General features: G+C 40.0%; 1 protein-coding gene across 2 annotated transcripts; it reads left to right on the top strand.

The window, feature by feature from the left end:
• Nucleotides 1-1,288: 1,288 nt before the first annotated feature.
• grhl1 (grainyhead-like transcription factor 1) lies at nt 1,289-16,044 on the top strand. 2 transcript variants are annotated; one of them, XM_068338799.1, is made up of 16 exons: nt 1,289-1,424; nt 3,497-3,686; nt 3,943-4,016; nt 4,712-4,845; nt 4,959-5,164; nt 5,743-5,825; nt 6,150-6,303; nt 6,418-6,529; nt 6,952-7,046; nt 9,146-9,389; nt 10,157-10,284; nt 11,713-11,741; nt 11,934-12,019; nt 13,751-13,836; nt 14,156-14,220; nt 14,765-16,044. In XM_068338799.1, exons 1-16 carry the CDS (start codon nt 1,405-1,407, stop codon nt 14,877-14,879), a joined length of 1,821 nt encoding a protein of 606 aa, XP_068194900.1. In that variant the 5' UTR covers nt 1,289-1,404; the 3' UTR covers nt 14,880-16,044. The 2 variants fall into 2 exon arrangements, with proteins under 2 accessions (XP_068194900.1, XP_068194899.1); XM_068338798.1 differs by having other exon boundaries at nt 4,929-5,164; nt 14,765-16,043.
• Nucleotides 16,045-21,866: the final 5,822 nt, after the last annotated feature.

Raw genomic sequence — 21,866 nt, 5'->3', positions numbered from 1 at the left:
AATTTGGTTTCATGCTAATCTGTAATTTCATTTGCACACTTTTGATGTTTCTGTTTAAGGTTTTGGATGTAAATTTGCCTACTTCTTACCTGCAGCCATTCAGGTATATTGTAGTCTGTCCTTGAGGAGAATGTAAACAGCTCGCCCTGTCATCTTCCATTAACAGTGACCTGGATGTGAGGGTTTCATTTTGAAGTATAAAAGTAGTTGATTTATCACTAAAAAGGATGGAAAACTGTAGGATAACGACACATTTCGGTATATCTGTGTGGAAATGTATGCAATGTGGTTTTAGGGTTATATCACCTGGTGTCTATGTAATAACAAAGCCCTCATCAAAGTCAGTTTACCTTTGCTATTTTTACACTTTACTTTTATTTGGGGAAAAAAACAAACATAATTGCATTAATTACAAATAATGTTCCCACTGTTCACAAAATGGAATATATAAACAGACAGATGTGAGGCGTTACGTAGTTAAAAGATAATTAGTTTGTAAATATAATTGTCGCAAAGACAGTCTCACCACAAGGCCTGTCGTGGAGCTCCGAACGCGTCACAGAAGTTTCATCAGAAGATCTACTTTAACCCACTTGCCACATATTTTATTTCTTTGTGATAAATTTTCATTATTTTCAGATAAGCACGCTTTTTAGAGTTGATGACACTTCCATGATCTTGCTCAGGGCGTGTCTCATCTTAAAAATTACTCTGATACCAACCATGAAAAGGGGACTGAGGGAATCAATTAGGATGCAAATTACGCAGAGTTTCACTGTTTTTCCAACCCCATCTTTTTGTTCTGGAACTCTCGGGGTGTGATATGTTGATGTCTCTGTCTCATTTCAACTTTGCATATGTTTTTGCATATATTCCAGCTGCGCAGAACAAGAACTGTGGATTTTGTGCTTTTTTAATTTAATTTGGAATTGTGTCACAGATTATAAACACAGAATAGCTGATCACATCTGATTACATTCTTCACCACAGTCATTATTTAAAAAATAAATTTCTGGTTCGATACATGATTATTCTTTTGTTATTAATTGCATTGTGTAATAACAAACTAGTCAGATACCATCATAACTGTTAAACCCTGTTTTTCCACTGTCCCTCCAGAGGTGGAGGTTCGCCACCAGATCAGCCAATCGCCGCCTCTCAAACGGCAATTGACAGCGAGGCCCCGCCCCCCGTCCACCTGTAATCCAATCCGCGCTCTTGTCACAGGTAAAACCGGCCTCGATTTCTTAGCTTTGCCCCTAAAAATCGAGAAAAGCCGACAAAACCCGTTCTCTTGGTAGGGGACACCTTGTTTTCCCTTATCCAGCATTAGCAGAGCAACACGGGAAAGAAGACGGATCGGATTTTCAGTACCAACTAGAAAGTCCAGTTCGACCGACCGAGATGTCACAGGAGCATGACAAGTAAGTTGTCCTGGCTCGTCACCTTTAGCCTGCGCAGAGGGACAGCTCCGCACACCAGCCTCTATTACTGACTTATTATTTTTTAGGAATCATATTCTTTTTTTTTTTTTTTTGCACTTTTTTAGTTCATGGAACTATAAATGCTTAAGTCCCACTGTTGTCCACCTGTTGTGCTCAACTGACATTAATGTTCCCTCAGATATTTTTCTATAATTTATTCATTATTTCAGGATTTTTGTGACCTCTACTTTAGGGTAAGTTTACACTGCAGACTGGCTGCCAAGTGGGAAAGAGATAGTATCTCATAGTTTCCCATGGAGTAACTCCGCTAATTTCACCTGTCATGTTCGAGCCTGTACAGGTGTTTCTCCACCTGTCGTGCGAACAGACGCGCCTGTTAGAATAATAAGTGTCCCGTGATAGCGATGGGTTGTCTAGTGTTTGATTTTGCTTTAAGCTTCAACAGTTATGTGACTAGTCTAAATGATGTTTGTTTAGGACATCATCATGGAGCACTCACCTTAAGAAAACTGCCTGACAGTCTTTTTTTTTATTGCCCAACAAGAGGTTTTTGGGGTTGTTGGGGGTTTTTTTTTTCAAATAGCTTCACATAAAACTAATAAGAATATAATATTTTTCATGTTGCTGTAAATACTTCATATATATTATGTTTTATGAGGGCGATGACAGGGAGACATTTGAGGGGAATGAAATCGTACACCTGCTAGGCGTTGCCCCGACTACTTACACAGACAATGTAAGCAAGCACGGGGATATATGAGGTTTTACACCAAACGATCCGAATGTTACGTGTCAGAAAATAAACTGTGCATCTATGCTTTTAGTAAAATAATCCTTTTTTTAATTTTTATTTTTTTACCATGTCTTGTGTTAAAAAATGTTTCCCTATGTAAATGCTACAATGCTGAAAATGGCTCCTTAGAAGTGAAATCTAATTTTAATCAGGGGGGGAAAAAAATAATCTTTTTTATGTTTTAGCAATGGCTCCTTTGAGTTTTATTGCCGTAAATAATGGATCTTATCAAGTTGCCTTTTATGAACAGCACAATTAGATATAGGATTACTAATTATCACTTTGCTGCGACCATTGAGAGGAAAAAAAAGCTGCATTTGTTGTAGCTACACAACGTGGAAACTCAACCAGTCCGTTTACACTCGGCTATAATTACTTTGTTACGGGTGAAGTTGTACTGATGGGTTTTGGTGGCTGAGTGAGGATGATGATGATGATGATGATGATGATGATGATGATGATGATGATGATGATGATGATGATGATGGTGATGATGATGGGTTCCTGACGTGGGGTCATTTCCAAGGGTCCACAAAGAAAACAGATAATCCAGGTGAAACTTTAAAAAAAAACAAGACGTTGACTCATGACTTCACCATCACCGTGCTAAACATGTCTAAGTAAATATGAGTTGAGCAAACATTATAATTAACTGTCAATAGGCAAGTTCAGGCACTAAAATGTTCAGTATTTTCTCCTTTCTCTTGGTTTTCATTTCCAACTTTGAATTAACACAAGTCTACTCTGTAAATGAAGCAAGGACTCTTAGAAAAGGGATGACACTTTTCACCGACTTCAGTGCGGCACTGATAAAACATCGGAATGTAGTCTGGTCAGATGCATCACTCGAGGTCACTTCCTCAGCCAATGAGTGTTCCCCAAACCAAAGTTGTCGCACTGGATGAGCCTGTAGATCGTCTTTTTCTCGAGACTCATTGGTGCTTCCACGGTCGAGATTTGTTGCACAATCATAGAAAAGCTTGAACAACTGGTCCTGTGTAATAAACAGTATCATGATGTACTTTTCCTCTTCTAACCTGTTCTTCTGTCTTGAATGACGCCGTGATTGCATGTGTTGGCTTTATGAAGTAATCATAAAGAGGCCTATTTATCTATTTATCCTGTCTAAATCCGTTTCTTCTAGAGGTGTAGAAGTAATTTCCTTACAGTAATATCTTCATCAACAAAATTCCATGTGGTGATGAAGCTTACAGGAGAAATAATATTAGATAACCAAGACTAATCTGTGCTCCTGCAGTAAGCGTGCGGTCCTGGTTCTCCAGAATGATCCAAGCTATGGTGGCCAGCGTCGCTCCTTCACCACAGAGGATGAAGCCTGGAAATCGTTCCTGGAGAACCCGCTGACGGCTGCCACCAAAGCCATGATGAGCATAAATGGTGATGAGGACAGTGCTGCAGCTCTCGGGCTGCTCTACGACTACTACAAGGTACTGTATCAGGAAAACCTCCAGAAAATAAAATCAAAATAAATCAAAAGTGTGGAATATCGCATGAGAGGATTAGTTACAAAATCTGTCCAGGCTTTTACCTGCTTGTTGCTTCTCCATACTTAAAAACACCACCTGTGAAGCAGAGTCTATGACATGTAATGTATCTAGTTGCACATACTGACAGCAGGATGAGCTCCGTTGTTGGGTGTGATGTGGTCAGATGCTAAGCGGCTGTGTTTACCCGCCCATACAGGTGCCCAGGGAGAAGAGAACAATAACCCAGAGCAAGCCAGAAGCACTTGTCTGTGATGTGGATCCCAACAAAAGGTACGCAGCAGCCCTCATCTAATACCCCTCCAAACTACCACCAATGAAAGGGCAGCAAAGGGGAATCGCAACATGGAGGTTAGGGAGAGATTTGGGTGTGAATATAGTTTGTTTTATGACAATAATTTGTGTCTCCAAATGGTCAATTGAGCTCTTTTTTTGATCTTGAACATAATAAAGGGTTTTAAGCAAATGTAAGGGTCTGAACAAAAGATTTTGTTCTTCAGTGAATGTTAAAACAGGGTTTGCTGTAATATAAAACATGGTTCACTAGATTCAATCATGTCAGTCGGACAAGAACGGTCAAGCCTGATGGAGGTGACTTTACGTCTTGACGGAAATCCTTTCATATGCAAAGCAGTAGGGGATTAGTAGTAGGGATAAGTGTCAGAAATCAATCACCTCAGTGGAGCTAATGGTTGCACAGCGGTGAAACAAAATAATACTACTAAGTGCATAAACACTCAGGATGGCCTAGGAAATGGGAGTGAAACAGAATCTTGTTTGTTGGTATTTAGGATGTTCCTTAATTTTGCACATCTCTAAATGAACAAAAATGTTAGCTTTGGCTAATAGGTGTAGGGAGAGAGGGAAGATACAGTTATCTTTATACTCATAGTTATGTTTTTACAAAAACAATCCGCTACCTTGGTAACATTTTAAATTCAATACAACATATCTGCTCTTTGTTGCAGACACCAGCTCCAGGCTGGACACTCCATAGCTCCGCTTCAGGAGGCCGGGATGGAGGGCAGGATCCCAGTCCTCAAGGGGCCCTTCAATATTCTTCAGTTGGCCCAGGACAAGCGGAACCAGTTCCCCTCACCAGGTCTGCTCATATTCAGTAACACAAGAAGAGGATGGCAACTTGAAAACAGAAAACGTGAGTCAGTTTGTTGATTTTGTTTTCAGACACAACAGTCACAGTTTCCATTGCCACAGTTCCAAACTACCCACCAGTGAAGACAGAGGTGCCCAGCCACGGTTTCTCAGTCACCATTCCCAACAACTGCACCGAAACCGACAGCCATGTGGGTGTCTTCGACCGCCAGCTCACCCACAACGGGGTCCAGTTCAGCCCGAGCACCCAGTCTCGCACGCCCCCAGACTCCACCTTCTCTGAGAGTTTCAAGGATGGTTCCCAGGAGGTGTGTGTTTCGATCCCCCTCTTTTTCAGCCCCTTGTAATAGCCCCCCTCCTCCTCTTCTTCACTTTCCTCCTGTCTCCTCCCTCGGATCTCTCCCAGAAGACAATGGGATATTCACCCGATCCCATGGAGCCAGTGGTGGGCTCAGCCTCTCCTGGTTTTATTTGAACATGCCAAAATAGCGGCCAGTGTGTTATTATGCTTTTGTCTAACCAACACAATAAAGTGCTGTACTTTTCTCGTACAATAGCCGAAGCTTTTTCTCTGTTTCCTCTCTTTTTAACCTGGAGGGGAATTACCATAGAAAAGAGTAACCTAACTAAACCCTGAACTGGAGGAGGGTCACGAGACGCAGGTAGAGCCAATCAAAGAAAATGGGATGAATGGAAGAAGAAATTAACAGCAATTAATCTAACTGCAAATTGACAATAACGCATAAAAAAGTGAAGACACATAGAAAAAAAATTCTGGAATTTAATTAGGAAACTGGAGAATCATGATTTGTAATTTATATATGTGGCTATCCTCTCTATGATGTAATTCATTTCACTCTTTTTCTGTGTTCTTTCTGCACCACAGGTGTTTTCCTTCCCAGGGGATCTCCCACTACGGATGGCCACCATGTCGTCTGACGAATACTCTCACTTTGACACGATGCCGGGGTAAGTCAAACCGCCGCCGGCCCACTGTCTGACTTCCACCTCTTTTCAGCTTTTAACACTACACTGCTGAATGGTTTCATTCATTACAGTCACAGGGGGAGACACCAAACTCCCCCTCTGTGTGAAAGACAAGAGCTTGCACACACAGGCCGACAACACACTGATTTTAGGTCAAGATTTTGCTCCGGCGGCTAAAGGAAGTGTGTCACATTCAGCTGTAGTTACATACATGCTTTCCAATTTTGCCTAAAATAAATACTTGAACTTTTTTTCTTATATCTGTCTTCTTTTACATAAATCTGATGTAGTTCTACCTTTTCTTAGGAATAACTTTGAGTACACCCTCGAGGCATCCAAGTCCCTGCGTCAGAAGACAGGCGACGGAACGATGACATACCTAAACAAGGGCCAGTTTTACCCAATCACCCTCAGGGAGGTTGACAACAAAGGCATGCAGCAACCCATCACCAAAGTCAGGGTGAGAACGAAATACGAAAACAAACCTACGACATTTTAGCTGCTACTGACAGAAATCATGAGCTGAACATCTTTTTAATGCAGGATGTTGCTGTGTGTGTCTGTGCATACTTAGAGTGTAGTGATGGTGGTGTTTGGAGAAGAGAAGTGCAGGGATGACCAGCTGAAACACTGGAAATACTGGCATTCCAGACAACACACTGCCAAGCAGAGGTGTCTGGATATCGGTAAGAGTTCTGTTTTTAATTTAGATGTCTGCTGAAAGTCTACAGCATGAAACTGGTTGTACAACATCTTCTGGTGTGAAAGTTGTGCAATAATGGGTTGAATGAACTCAAGTTTAATGCCAGAGACAGAGAGTCATCCATGGTTTGGGCTGTCTGCAAGATTAATTATTGCCTTGAAAAAGCAGGTTACCATTTAAAATCTGTTCTTGAGTTGTACTTCATTTGTGTCGTCAGGAGATTATTTCTAATCCCCCAGCATGTCAAACAGGGATTAAATTATTAAAATGACATTTTATTGAGAACTGTCTTGTTTTCTGATCAAAACACCTCTCATACTTGTGTTTGTTTGGTTTTTTTTTTACATGGGCCCTGTTTGGCCCACTCTAGTGAATTAGTCACTGAGGTCTTGTCTGTTCTCACAGCTGACTACAAGGAGAGCTTCAACACCATCGGCAACATCGAGGAGATTTCCTACAACGCCATTTCTTTCACATGGGACACCAACGAGGAGGCAAAAGTAAGGCTGTACCTGTAATAGATGCATGTGAATCTTTTTAGCATCTGCACCTAAGCAAAAAAAACTACAACTCCTCCTTTTTTAAGGTGTATTTTTTTCTCCCGCAGCCCTACATGTGGGACTCAACCATGTTGCTCATTGTGAGCCTCTTACACATGCTCTTGTGTGTTCAGTCGCGTTACGTTGAATGTGTTGTGTGTGTCTATGCGTATACATTCTGGACCGGTCCAACCTGACTGTCACCTTTATTGTGATGCTGCGTGTTAAGCTATTTCTACGCATCAGACAAAGAAGCAGGAATGAGGAAGCTCAGCAGGAGGTGACGAAGACAGGATCAGACTTCTGAAAAATAAAATCCGGTTGGACGGGTCGACAGGTAGGAGAGGCGACAGGAAGGAGGAGCTCCTGGCCTCTGCTGCCACTCTTGACTTTCTCATTGGTTGTTGACCCTCATGTCATTCTCTGGCACTGATCCACTGTCAGCCTGAGATGGAGGACGCTTGACAGCTAGAAACCGCACTAAGAGACAACATGGCACCTCAGCTCATTGGCAGCATCTTACTGTCACTGTAGACTGACTCTCTCTCTCTCTCCCTCTCTCTCTCTCTCACACACACACACACACACACACACACACACTTATACACACACACCCACACACATACACACACACGCACACATAAACAAACACCAGGATGTGGGTCTTACTGTCTCATGACTTCAGGCCTTATGTGTGTAGGACGTTCATCCTTGTGTGTATTCTTGGAAACACCGCGCTGCCGCATTGTTTGAGTATATCGCCAATGATGATGGAGCTCATTGATCAGTTTAACGACAAGTGTGTGTGTGCGTGTGTGTGTGTGTGTGTGTGTGTGCGTGTGTGTGCGTGTGTGTGTGTGTGTGTGTGTGCGTGTGAGGGTGTGTATGTGTGAGGGTGTATGTTAGGGTGTGTGTGTGAGTAGCTGTGTGTATATATTGCCTGCCTCCAGGGTGCTTGCTCTGCTGCACACATGTATTTGCAGTGTATTTGCAAATAGCAGCCTTTGTTTTATGTGTTCCATCTTGGGGGCAATTTACAGATCGTACCACGAAAGACTTTCTGCTTTATTTGTGACAGTCTGTGGATTCACTTTATCTCTCTGTTGAGCACGTCTCGTTGCATCGCTCATTTTAAAACTCTCTGAAGTCTGTCTACTCAGTAGTAAATATACAAGGCAGATTTTATTAGTAGCATCACTTCATATAAAGTGTGTGGAGAAAAACTGTGAAATATTTCGAAAGCGTGGTTGTGGGACTTTAAAAAAATCATTTGGGTGGAAAGAAGGAATTGGGCACACTGTGATCAAACCAGTTTAAAATTATTTTTCAAACTAAATATTTTTAAGAATCATTTTTGGAGTGACTACCACTGAACTTTTGTCCAATTTTAGAAATGTCTATTTCAGATTTCTTTTATTTAGGGTTTCTGGAACTTTTCACACTTTAACTGCACTGCAGATCCGGCGAAGCTCAAATATTCACAGAGGGTCCTTTTCTTCTATTAAAAAATATCATTCTAATCTGCCGATTTATATCCTTTCCTCACGAAGAGCCTTTCAGTGTTTTGTAGATAGTGCGTGTCTGTTTTCACTGCAAGCGTCGAGCAGCGGTGCGTCTCTTTGGATGTAATGCCAAATATCGACCATTAGGGGGCAGAAAAGACCATTGAATGATCCAGCTGGCTGAACAAAGGCATTAGATTTTCTCAATGATTCCAAATTGCCCGTAGGACTGAGTGTGTGTGTGCATGGTTGCATGTCTTTGTGTGTGGCTCCGCGGTGCACTGGCGTCGTGCTCGGAGTGTCCCCCGCCTCACGCCCTATGCCACCGGGATAGGCTCCGGCTCCCCGTGACCCGCTGCAGCGGATACAGCGGTGGTAATCTGAAGATGACTGACTGACCAAGTGACAATTCATTTTTAATGCTTTAAAATGAAAGGTTGTCTTTGAGGTTCAGTGACAAAGTATGTGTAAATGTAAATGTTAACACAGATATTTTGAATTTTGTACATTTACTTTTTGCTGTAAAAAGTTTTGCTCATCTATTTCTTCTTTCTGCAGATCTTCATCTCTGTCAACTGTCTCAGCACAGACTTCTCCTCTCAGAAGGGTGTGAAGGGACTTCCTTTGAACCTGCAGATCGACACCTACAGTTACAACAACCGCAGCAACAAGCCCATTCACCGTGCCTATTGTCAGATAAAAGTCTTTTGTGACAAGGGAGCTGAGAGGAAGATCCGAGATGAGGAGAGGAAGCAGTCCCGTCGGAAAGGAAAGGTCACAGAGCTCACCCCTGGTCTTAGCTGTGAGTCACCCAGAATTACATTTAACATGCATTATCCAGTTGTAGAAATGATTGACCCAGGTGTGTCTGTAGCTCATGACTTTCAAGTGTTTTAAGAAATACTCCTTAGAAATACTCCTAATTTTAATTAATCTATGCACTGTTGGGTGGCACGGTGGCGCAGTGGTTAGCGCTGCCTCCTCACAACACGGAGGACCCGGGTTCAAGTCCCACTCTGTGCAGAGTTCGCATGCTCTCCCTGTGTCTGCGTGGGTTCTCTCTGGGTTCTCCGGCTTCCTCCCACCTCCAAAAGCATGCGCTTTAGGTTAATTGGCCAGTCCCAAATTGACCATAGGAGTGAGTGTGTGTGTGAATGATTGTTTGTCTCTATGTGGCTCCGCGGTACACTGGCATCATGACAATATTTGTGTAATATTTCAACTGGTTTGACACACAGTATATCATGCTGAAACTTTACATTTAAACCTTATTATTAGATATTACCATCATCACAGTTTACTGTAGTGTGATGTCAGTGATTATTTCAATTAAAGCAGCTTCAGTGCTGTTATGGCTTCTAAGGCCTGATTGTAATTCTCCATCATATAAGGAGTTCATTTTGACTGAAATTGACTGGAAACGTATGTTTCCTGCAACTTCTTGAGGCGTCAATGAATCAGTGGTGTGATTAGAGGTGGTTTTGCTTCCGCTGAGCGGCCGTGAGAATATATTATTACTGGTTGAAAGACTCTGAGGATATTCTTATTCCATTTCCCTGTTCCTCTCAGTTGGGGATGTCAAAGTGCCCATCCTCCAGAAACGGAATGATGTCACCATCTTTAAGATGATGACTGACTTCGAGACCCAGCCCGTCCTCTTCATTCCTGATGTTCACTATTCTTCATTCCAGCGCCATGTGAGTACCACAGATACAAAACACTTATTCACTCCTTGTCTTCTTCACCACCGCTGTTGTTTGTCATTTCTAGTCATTGTCATAGTTTCTACTCCATTCATGCATTTAGTCCAAGAAACAGTTTGTTGAGTTCAGCTCCAATTCTATCAATGAGATGGGCCAAAGTTACCAGCTTACTTAGTTGGCAGGAACAACAAGTTCTATTTTCCACCTATCACTGCAGTCCTGTGGCTTGTTTGCTGTATTTTGGTAATTCACAGGATGAATCATTTACCAGTGACTCAAAACAAGTGGTGGTGTTTCCAAAAATATAATCTGCTGTGCAGCCACAGCTACCTGTTTGTGTCCTCAATGAACAAAAAAGAAGATTTTTATAGTTAATCTTTAGATATTGTATCTTGCAGTCTTCTCAGGGCACACTGTAAGCATGTGTACATTTATGTCAATTTTTTATCAGGGTTGACTTTTTCACCTCTGACCTCTTGACAGGAACTAAACACTGAGCTCTGACGCAAAGATGTCACATGAAACAAGTATCTGTGTCTATGTACACATGACTTTTTCATTTTTTGTGAGATGGTCATTTGGGTATTTTCTTTTTTTTTTTCTTTTATGAATTTAATTAGGAAAATGATTGGGTGGTTGGGGTGGAATGTGATTACTTGTGAAGTTGGAGTGACCCCGAGTGGTCAAATTTGATCAGGGCTACTTGGGTGCAAAGGGCTAAAAGTGCCCTTTCTCCCCTTGCTGTCATGCTTACATGTTTACTTTGCTACCAGTGCAGGTTATTTTTGGTTCTTCCAATGACATTGAACCCAACAGAACTGCTATCAGTTTCTAGGTTTGACTCTGAATAGAATTATATCATCAATCAATACAGTCAGAAGTTCATCAGCTTTCCAAGAACAAAAAAGTAACAGCATTTTTTGCATTATTTAAACAGTCGATATAGCGAAGAGATTTTGTGCAATAACCTCAACTTTTTTTTCTTATGTGTTTCTGTTCACATTTTATCATTTTGAATGTAAATATGCTACATAGACAAAACTGCATTGCTTTGCCCAAAAGATGTAATGTCAACTAATAACTGAAAAAAATTGTTTTCTTTGCATTCTTTATGAAAAAAAAAAAATCAAATTAGAGGATCAGTTTGTCAAATCTCAACTACGATCTGAAAAAAAGGAGTCTGATCACCTGTCAGTATTCAGCTGTAGCTGTACAAGCTTTGTAGAATATATGAAACTCAGCTGTTTGTTTATTAGTGCAATTCATTATTAATAAAGGTAGAATAAATAGTAAAAATGGGTTAAGTTTTTGATTTCGTTGCTGACTGAATGCTGCAAAATTGCAGAGTAAGAAATGCAGCTGCTGTGAGACATTTTCATTGCAGGGCATTAAACTCTGTCTTTGTTTCTGTGCCTCTGACAGCCTTTCTCCACAGAAGACGGAGAAGAAAGGTGAGTTTATTGATGATTCTGATTTCACACTTTTTCTTTTATACATTTGAAACGAGACACTCTGGTAAAAGTCATACTGTATTGCTTCCTGGGAAGGCGTCTGGTCTTTGTGCTCATGTGTGTTTTAAAGCCTGTTAACTGCTGGTTAAGGGCTTGTAAGCAGTGATTTGTTTGTGTGTTTATCCACTACAGTTCGTCCATGAAGAGATTACCCTTCAGTGATGATGAGTTTGCACCTCCCCCAAACAAGATGCCAAGAGAAGAAGAACCAAAGAAAGGTACCACATGCCTCTGTTTTGTTGTTGTTGTTGTTGATGTTGTTGTTGGGTTAGAGTTGTTGTTATTTAAATGCCTGTGGTTTGGCGATGCTCTTCTCAGGGCCTTGTGTGTGTGTGTGTGTGTGTGTGTGTGTGTGTGTGTGTGTGTGTGTGTGTGTGTGTGTGTGTGTGTGTGTGTGTGTGTGTGTGTGTGTGTGTGTGTGTGTGTGTGTGTGTGTGTGTGTGTGCGCGCGATCGACCCCTTAGAACAGCCACAGTCACACTCTCTCTCTCTGCAGGCCATGTGATTTTTCCAGGTCTTCCAGTGCGTACACGTGCCCAAGGCCTCAACTGACCCAACAAAGTATTGCAACACATGCAAACAAGCCAGCGCCCTTTACCCTATATTCTATTACTGGGCCAACAGCTTGGTTTACTTCTATATTAAAATATGGGAATAACATCTTCATCATGTATTACTGACATTAGAGGAATGTGTGTGAACTCTCTTCACACACATTCTGCATTAATGTCTGCAGTGAGGTGTCGAGAGTTTCAAAGGAAAAATCGAGAGGTCAGTCAGATTTTCTTTGTGTACTTTATTTTTTGGGCAAAATACTTGATAGCCTCAACTCATTTAACCTCTAAAAACTTTCCAAATGAACAGCCTTAGAGGCTTAAATTAGGTTTTGATTATATTTCTTGAAAAATTGTGTCCATACAAGGCTTTGACCTGAGATGAGGTCACCAGCAGACGTGACTTCATTTGAACAGGTTAAAAAAGATGAAATGCTCAGGGTTGAATATTAATCTGGAATTATTTATAGTATGTGTTATCAGTGTAATAGGAATCACGGTTCTACATAAAGCCATGTGCCACCCACAATTTATTCCATTCTTAAGATGATGGCAGATAAAGGTTTGTGTGGCTTATTAAATCTCTCCAAAACAGCTGTCATGTTTTTCCAGTTAGATGGCAGCCTTTGATTTAGATTTAATCGTACTGATATATAGACAAGAGAACTGCCAAATTAGCAGTGACCATGTGTTGAATAGCCTCCATCAAATAACATACGTCCAAAACAATTAGCCAAGGCTGCTACAAACCACAGAGAAATAGATATACTGTTTTTACACCATGTTACATTATTATGAATGCAGAAGAGGATGCAGAAGACAGGGTTAGAATGAGGCCACAGATTCGCTGTGGCGACCCCTGAAGGGAAAAGCCGAAAGGAAAAGAAGAGGAAGTTACATTATTATGAAACATTCACTTGCCTTTGTCATATTTTTATCCCATACACAGATGATGTAAACCGGCTAAAGTATTACTCATATAGACATCTTCATTCCTCTAAATAGATGCCCACTTCTAAACAGATATTTATCTTACAGTTAAAAATACTCAAAAATGTTACAACAACAGGTTGTTAAAACATTTTGAGCAAATCTATTTACGTGAGGATGTATTGAAGAGTGAGTGTGAGATGTGTGCCTGTTTAAAACTATTATGATGTAAGGTCTTTGTCTAGCACCAGTCGCACTTTCTTGGAGTCTGATTTGTTGCCTTGCTGTTCATCATGGGGAGTATAGTCATATCCTCAAAGTTACTAATGGGTTAAACATATGTCTCAATGTGCTTGAGCTTCACCACGTCTGGATGAGTCCAGAATTAGTTTTGTTTTTCCAACCAATCCACATCCCATCCACATACAGGCTTTGCTTTGACATATCTCTCTTTTTACCACACAGTCCTGCTCTATGTGCGCAAGGAGACAGAAGAGGTGTTTGATGCCCTCATGCTGAAGAATCCCACGCTGAAAGGCCTGGTGGAGGCTGTAAGTAATCCACAGTGGGATTGGGTAAAGAGAGAGTAAAGTTCTTGTAGGCTGGAGGAAAGCCACGGAGAAAAAATGAGGTGAAGGCATCCTGTGTAGAAGTTTGGACAAGGACATGTAATCTGGAATGAGGCAGGTTTATGCTTAATCTATGGATCGTTGAGTTTGAAAAGACAGATTAGTGAAAGATACTATCGTAACTATGTCAAGATGTAACATTAAGAGCTAAGACAGGTGAATAACCTGTGTTTAGAAGAACACAACAGCTGGATCATTCAAGTTGTATATAATTTAACTTTTTTGTTGTTGTCCCAACCAGATTTCAGAGAAGTATGAACTACCTCTCGACAAGGTTGGAAAGGTCTATAAGAAGTGCAAGAAAGGGTGAGTATGAGTCTATGAAACATTGTGAACGGCCAATATATCTCAGACATCTACATGGGCTTACTCAAATAGTTTTCAGCCTCTTCAAGTGCATATACTGTAATTAGATTTGAAGTGAAAACCATTGCATTCCCTGATTAATGATTTATCTTGTTACTTTTGGCAGATATAGACTGAACAATACTGTAATTTTAACTCATTTGCATAATGGGGATAAGGACATGGACCTGAGCTAAAACTGAATGAATTGAAGTATTTAAAATCTAATATCCAATTGTTAAATTTTTATGATGATGTTGATACCATTCTTTTAGCTGGAGACAGCGAGACAAGCTCTGTTTATTTGTAAATAATAAAACTACAAACACGGCCAACCAAGAAATAAACATGTTAATTTATGACCTTAAGAAGTTTTCACTAGGCGTTCAGATCAGAGCCAGGCTGGTTCTCCCCGTGTATTTAGTTGAAAGATCATATTATTATTGTTCATTGTCAGTAGGATGAAATAAACAGGCCAGTAAAACCCACATATGTCTTTTAATAGGATTCTGGTTCACATGGATGACAACATCATCAAGCACTACTCCAATGAAGACACTTTCCAGATCACCATGGAGGAGTTGGGTGGCTTGTACAAACTCACCCTCACTGAAATCTGATTGGACAGCAGGAGGCGATGTCACTCAGAGTAGAGGGATGGAGGATGAGTAAAATGGGGACAGAATAGTGGTTTACATGTTTGGCTATGCAGTGATTATGGACTTTTTGAAAATTGTAAATTATGTTGTCTTTTTACTGTATTAATGTCAAACAGAGCTTAAAAAAGGAGGTGTTGAAAAAGCCATAGCTGTTAATAGAACTTAGATATGTAAGTTATATGTCTTGATTCATTTTAAAGCCTTTTGTGCACCGACAGGTCAGGGTTGATTGAAGATGATACCTTCACTTTGTATTCATAAAATTGCACCTCAAATACTGGTGCCTTTTTTGTACATGATTGAGTGTTTGTGTCGCTGCTATACCTCATGCTATGCAAGCAGCAGTGTTTCTCATATGTACAAATTTAATTAGGAGAAACAATTCCCTTCCTAAAGCCATAGCACTGATGATGACAATATGTAAATTTGGGTATATAGCTTAAAAAATGTAGACACATTTTTGATGGAGCCCCAGTGGCTCAGTGTATTAATGCCAAACAAGCGTGCAGTATTTAGTGTGTACAAACATCAACCTTCACACAATTAGCAGTGACCATTGTATAGTAATATTATATTTTTAGCATAAGATACATGTTGTTTGCAAGTGAAATGGCTTTAAAGATGTTTTTCTTCAGATCAACTTAAATAATGGCCTCTGTAAGTATTGAATCATTACTAAATATACTGATAGTACTGTAATGGTAAAACACAGCTATCCTGCCCCTGTAGTAGTTAAGATGGAATAGGTTAATGAGTGTCTAGTGCAGTCCACACAGGCTGCTCTGGAAGTGCAATATGGTCTCAAGGATCAGACACAATCAGAAAAAAAATTCTGTTGCTTTAGCAACAGTATATAATAACTACTGACAAATGAAACAGATTTTTTTAGATGGAAATTTTGTTGTATATATCCACGGAAAATAAGGATCTTTATATAGATCCCTTCTTTTTTTTTTTAACTCAGTACTTATTGTGTATATATTTATTAAAATAATGGATGTGGGTCATTTTTTTTACCATATATATCAAATTTCTATAATTCTTAATAAGTGTCCAAATCCTAATAAATATTTTCCTTTTTATATGAATTATTCCAACTGTATATGTCAAGGGAAAAAAACTTACTGGCATGTTTTTAACTGATGTTTTTCTCCTTTTTTTTGTAAAAGATGTGATGCACGACATACCCAATAAAGGGTTTCCAGTAGTTGTCTTTGTGTTTGGCTCATTTTCTTCGGTATCTTTACTTACAGTAGTACGTTGGGATACAAATTTAATTTGTTCCCTGACTGAGCTCAAAATCTTTACGTGTGCATAACTAATTATATAAAAATTACGTAAACAATGATCAAGTCTGCGATGAACTGATGATGCATCCGGACTGTCCCCTGCCTCTTGCCCATAGTGGAATAGGCTCCAGCAACCCACGTGACCAACACAGAGGAAGAAGTGGAAGAAATGGATGGATAGATGGATGATAAAGTATGAAAAGAAACACCAAAGTCACAAGTTCAAACAAGCTACGTCTTTACAGCTGACTACACGTGAAAAAAAAGAAGAAGATGCGGTCTCAGCTGAGGTTCCACCCGTCTGCCAACTGGTGATGGTGTCCCAAAGCATCACTCATTACTCAGATTTTCTCTTGTATGTCAAACAGACATATGGACTAAGTGACATCTCGTATATCTCAAAAGACTTGTATGTCAAGTCAGTCATGTCTCTAGGTAAGAATACTGCACTACTGTACTTTCAATTTTCAGATATAAGCTTGCATATTACAAACATTTTTATAATCCAAGGATATGGAATGTGTGATAATGTACAGTATGTACATATGTGTATGTGTCTAAATGTTGAGTACGGAGCATGTGTATAGGTAGTTGCTGCTTTTGAGCGGCAGCAGACATTAACCGTATCTGTGCCAGTGTTTTCTGTGTTTCTCCATGGGAACAGATGTAGAGGCTTCAAAAGCCGGGTGTCAAGAGATTGCTCTGGTGGAAAGATAGGAGCAAACCATTTCAATCAAGCACCACCCTATCCAAGACATTAATGCTCTTATACTCTGAGTACAATAACAGGTGCAACGCGTCATGTGGGAGACCCAGATTATATGATTGAATATATTACCAATTTGCAATACAATGAGATGTGATGAGATGCAATTAGAAAAACCTAATTTTAAACTTTATCCATAATTTTGACTCCAAAATATCAGATATTACAAGCCTGTTTAATTGAAAGTGTGATATTTTCTCCACAGCCATACAAGAATATATAAAAATATTGTGTGTGTTTTTTTATATTATGGTATGTCAGAAAACTCAGGTGGCATAAAGAGGACCCCCGCCAGTCAGCCCTCACCCCAGCCTTCTGTTCTTCATGTTGTCAGGACAACATTCTGGCCAATGAGGAGCTAGATGCTTGTAGAGGACTCTCACATTTCTATTGTATTTTAGGAGGGAGCATTAAGATGTGTTTTGCGTGCAACACAAAGCATCCTTCATTGCAAAGTTGACTTAAGATGACTTATAAAATTGACCTTGGGTTTGGCTTCAGGCAATATTTACTGTCTAAGACACACTTAAACACGCACTGGTTAATTAGATCTTTTATTTTAATGACAACTGAGAGTCCCCACAAGCATAACACTTTGTGAATTATTTTCGATCCAATTAACAAAATGAAGATTAAAGGCAAACACAATACAAACTAAGTCCATTAAGAGCAGAAGTGAGACTGACATTGTTTTTATCGTCTATAATTCTGGGTGTTATGTGTGATGGAAATCTATACTGTTCAGCTCAGAACATCAGACAATTAAAATAGAGAAAGTAAATAAATAAATCATCTACATAAAAAATATAGTATCTTAAGATTGATTATATCATATTATATAGCATGATGAATATGTGTGTGTGTGTGTGTGTGTGTGTGTGTGTGTGTGTGTGTGTGTGTGTGTGTGTGTGTGTGTGTGTGTGTGTGTGTGTGTGTGTATCACACCGGTTGTGTGTGTGTGTAAAATTAAACAAGACAGAGCCAAACACAGGTTCAATAGATTTATTCATGAAGAAAATGATCGTCTGTGCCACCGTGCCGCCCCAGTAGGTCTTTTAGGTGTTTAATAGGATATTTACATCTATGTCATAAACATACCAGCGGCTCTTCTATGATTGTTACCTTATCTGTTTAATTAGAACTGCTAATAAGAACCTAGAGACTGATTCTAGCTTTCTTTAATTTCTACAGTGCTACACAAATGATGAGTGTGATAAAATGGTGAAATAAGTAGTTCCATGTCCCAGAATGTTATTGGCAACGTTTTTAGCCTAACTTACACAGTCATGACAACAACAACAACAACAACAACAACAACAACAACAACAACAACAACAACAACAACAGGGGGGCGGCAGTGGCTCAGTGGTAGAGCGGGGGCGGGCGGTAGAGCGGGTCGTCCAATGTTCCAAGATCCCGCTCCTGCCCAATAACACCCGGAGTGTGAGCTAACAGTAGGAGGTGTCTGCTCACCTCCGGAGCACTGCTGAGGTGCCCTTGAGCAAGGTGCCGTCCCCCTCACAAGCTGCTCAATTGGGGCGCACCAAGAAGAAGCTGCCTGCCACTCTACCTCCCATTGCATGCTTACATGCCCCCTTGTATTGTATTACACAGGGCCTATACACTAACAGTGACGTGCAGCGAGGTTCATGGCTGGTGAGGACCGCTCAACTCACGAAAGACGTTACACACATGCAGTTGTTGACAAAAAACACTGTACATTAGCTAAATTCTGTAAATCTACTTCATAGAGCAAACGTTTTTGAGCATTTTAATAGTGACATAAATAGATAGCATTACGGTCTCACTGTACAGCATGCCAGCTCAGCTAGTCGGGCCATTGCGCAATCCATGGTGAGGCTCGGCTGGCAGGTGCCTCACCACAGCACTCTTGCCCATATTTAAGCGGTAAATATGAAAATTCAGCGATTTTGAGTAAAATAACCTAAAATTGGTGATGTTAAACAGAAAATAACTTTATAATACACATCAATGGATAAATATAGCCATTTAATTTATTTCTTCCATTTTTCATATTTTTCTTTCATGACTGCATGTGAGCCCGTGCCTCACCTGCCTCCCCTGACGGCACAGCACTGTGCACTAATATACGTATATATGCATGCGTGTGATTGATTAACAAGGGTGTGCATCCTTAGTTTCTCTTCAGGGATTATACAGTATACAAATTTTTTTTAAAAATTGTGCACCCACAAACATCGCTCCCACGTCTGAATGCTGTGCCCCCACAAAGGACTGATGCAAAGGAAGACTTTAGCAGAATTTTGTATGTATTAATTTATAAATAGCACTGCTTCTCTCTTCTTACTCACACTTACCTCTTCAGCGCTCCAGCCTCCTCCTCCTCTGCTTCTCTATTAGGTACTTATGTTCATCATAGTGTTTCTTAACAATTTAATTCTTTGTTTCCAGGAATATTTCTTCAAACAGAAAGTGTAATGTGAATTCATATAAGTGAGTAACAATTTTCATTTAGGTGTAGCTAAAATATGGATATTTCGGATGTTGTAATTAAAAGTCATCTGGTGTGTTTCTTTTTTTTTTTTTTACTTCTCCTTGAATGGCTTACTAGTAATGGCATACTCAATTGTTTAGTAGGTGGTAAGCAGGACATGTTGGCTGGTTATAGCAAGCAGCAAATAATCACAGCCCTTATTATGCCATTAACTCCACTGTGTTCCTCGCTGTGACTTTCTACAATAAGCATTTATAAACTTATCTTTGCTAGTCGATGTTAAACTTAATGTTACCAGTGTGCCGGAGCAGGACAGTGCAATAGACGTTTTTGATGTAAAAACTTCAGCGTCTAATTGTGAAATGCTGACATTTATTTGGCAGGAATAAACTTATCAAAAATCATATAAACTTGTTTTGCAAGGGCTTGAATGTAGCAGGAGTTCATTTGTAGCCTGTGTAAAGCCCCATTGCCTTTTAACAATCTGAATTTATGAACTCCACAGCTCACAATATTATGAGCAATGCAAGGAATATTTTAACATCAACAGTCACACAAAAAATATTATGATAAATTATGTTAGGATTAGTATCAAACCCATAATCTAAAATGAAAACATTTTACTTTGGCATGGAAGATCAACTAACAGAGGCAACATTCTCGTGTACATGTCAGTGATGGGCTGCCTGTCACAACTGAACGGCTGGTAGTGAAATATTGTCCCAGGGTGGTATGTTTTACCTCGCAAAGAAATTCCCTTTTTTTGAATCCACTCCCTGAGTTCCTGAGTTGGGGGGAGTTGACTGGACAGGGGAGGTGTGCATGTGGAGGCCCAGACAGGGCTGGTATAACCTTTCCTCCAGATTCCCCAACTAAGTTGAAGAGGGCTGCCCCACTTATATCACAAACAGGCTGGTGTACTTAGTCCCAGGCTGCCTATCATGCCTGCGTTGAACTAGTTTTCCCTCACAACCACTCCCTCTTCCGTTTTCTCTCGTTGGCCCTGGAGCCCCTGGTGCTCTCTGAGGTTATACTGAATGAGTCATGCTGAGGCAAAGCCTGCAATCGCATCCAGTCGCTGCCGGAACAAAACCAAACCCGTTACACTCCCTTCTGCTGCAAACTGCTGCAACCAAATAACAATTTTGTAAGATTGCTCAAGGTAAATAAAAAAAATAGGGTGTGTTGTAACAAAGCAGGAATGATACACAGAACACAAACTATTATGTTCTTCTACAAAACAAAATTTTTACTAAACTGAGAATATTTCTGACATAACTTAATTGGAGCATTCTTGGTATTATGGTTTAAGAAGTTTGTCGGCAAATTTTTTTCTTTGTCCAAATGCAAATGGTGATGTAATGCTATACGTAGGTCAAGACCAATTTGAATTTTCTGAAATCTCAAATCTTAAGGGAAATATCATACAATAGACCATCTAAAAAACTACCAGCAACATATTCATTTTAAATAGGCATAAAATATGCATTTTGTATCAGTAAAATAAAACATAATTTCACTTTCCGCAACTGTGTACCATGAATAGTATATGATTATGAATACTATGTGTGCTATTCATATAAAAAGCCTCATTCATATTAAAAGCCTGATGGAATAGAGTGACAACTAACTAAATAATATTTTTTTAAAAATATTATTGACTGACCACACCGACATTCTTTGAGGTAGTTCATAAACTATATCAAACTTTGGCGATTTTTACATACCATCTGACCTCAAAAATAACTCTCCAAGTTAGAAGCGTGCTGCAAATTTTAATTGTGTATGTGTTTGTGTGTTGTATGGCATTATTTTTGTTTCTATGGCTGAAAAACCATAAAACCTGACATTATTGTATGAAAAGGCTTAATATTATGATATAGTGTAAAGTTTGTTGTTATTTGTGAAACTTCATTAATTAAATGTAGTACATATTAGTCTTACGAATACACAGAAACAATCCACGTCCTGTTTTTGCCCAATCGGAAAACTAAAATGAGATCCGATTTCTATTAATTCATTGAATTCTACTTGGTAAATAAATTTATGTAGGCTTACCGTTTATCGTTTTATATAACAATTTAAAACCGGTTTCGCCAACGCGTTTCACATGTTTTTCCCACATCCAGTGAACGCCTCATAGACCAATTGACCTTTTGCCTAGATTGGAGGACAGTAGTTCAACGAGTTTGCACTGACACTGCTGACTCTCCTCGGACACGCCCATCAACGGCCACGCACCTTATTTCCTCCAACCGCTCAGCGAGCACGCTCTGTTCACGCGCTCCTTTCTCTCCCATTTGCTGGAAGCCAGCACACACTCAATTGTGATTGGCCGAGTGTTGCCACCCGCCGGTGCGTGTTGTGAGTTTTGTTTTTCTTTTTTTCCCCTCCTCCCCTTGTTTTACACACTCAGC

Source organism: Antennarius striatus, chromosome 17, assembly GCF_040054535.1.
Source record: "Antennarius striatus isolate MH-2024 chromosome 17, ASM4005453v1, whole genome shotgun sequence".
NCBI classification, from domain to species: domain Eukaryota; kingdom Metazoa; phylum Chordata; class Actinopteri; order Lophiiformes; family Antennariidae; genus Antennarius; species Antennarius striatus.
Note: the sequence above shows the minus strand (reverse complement) of the source record. Positions and strands in the feature narration are given on the sequence as shown.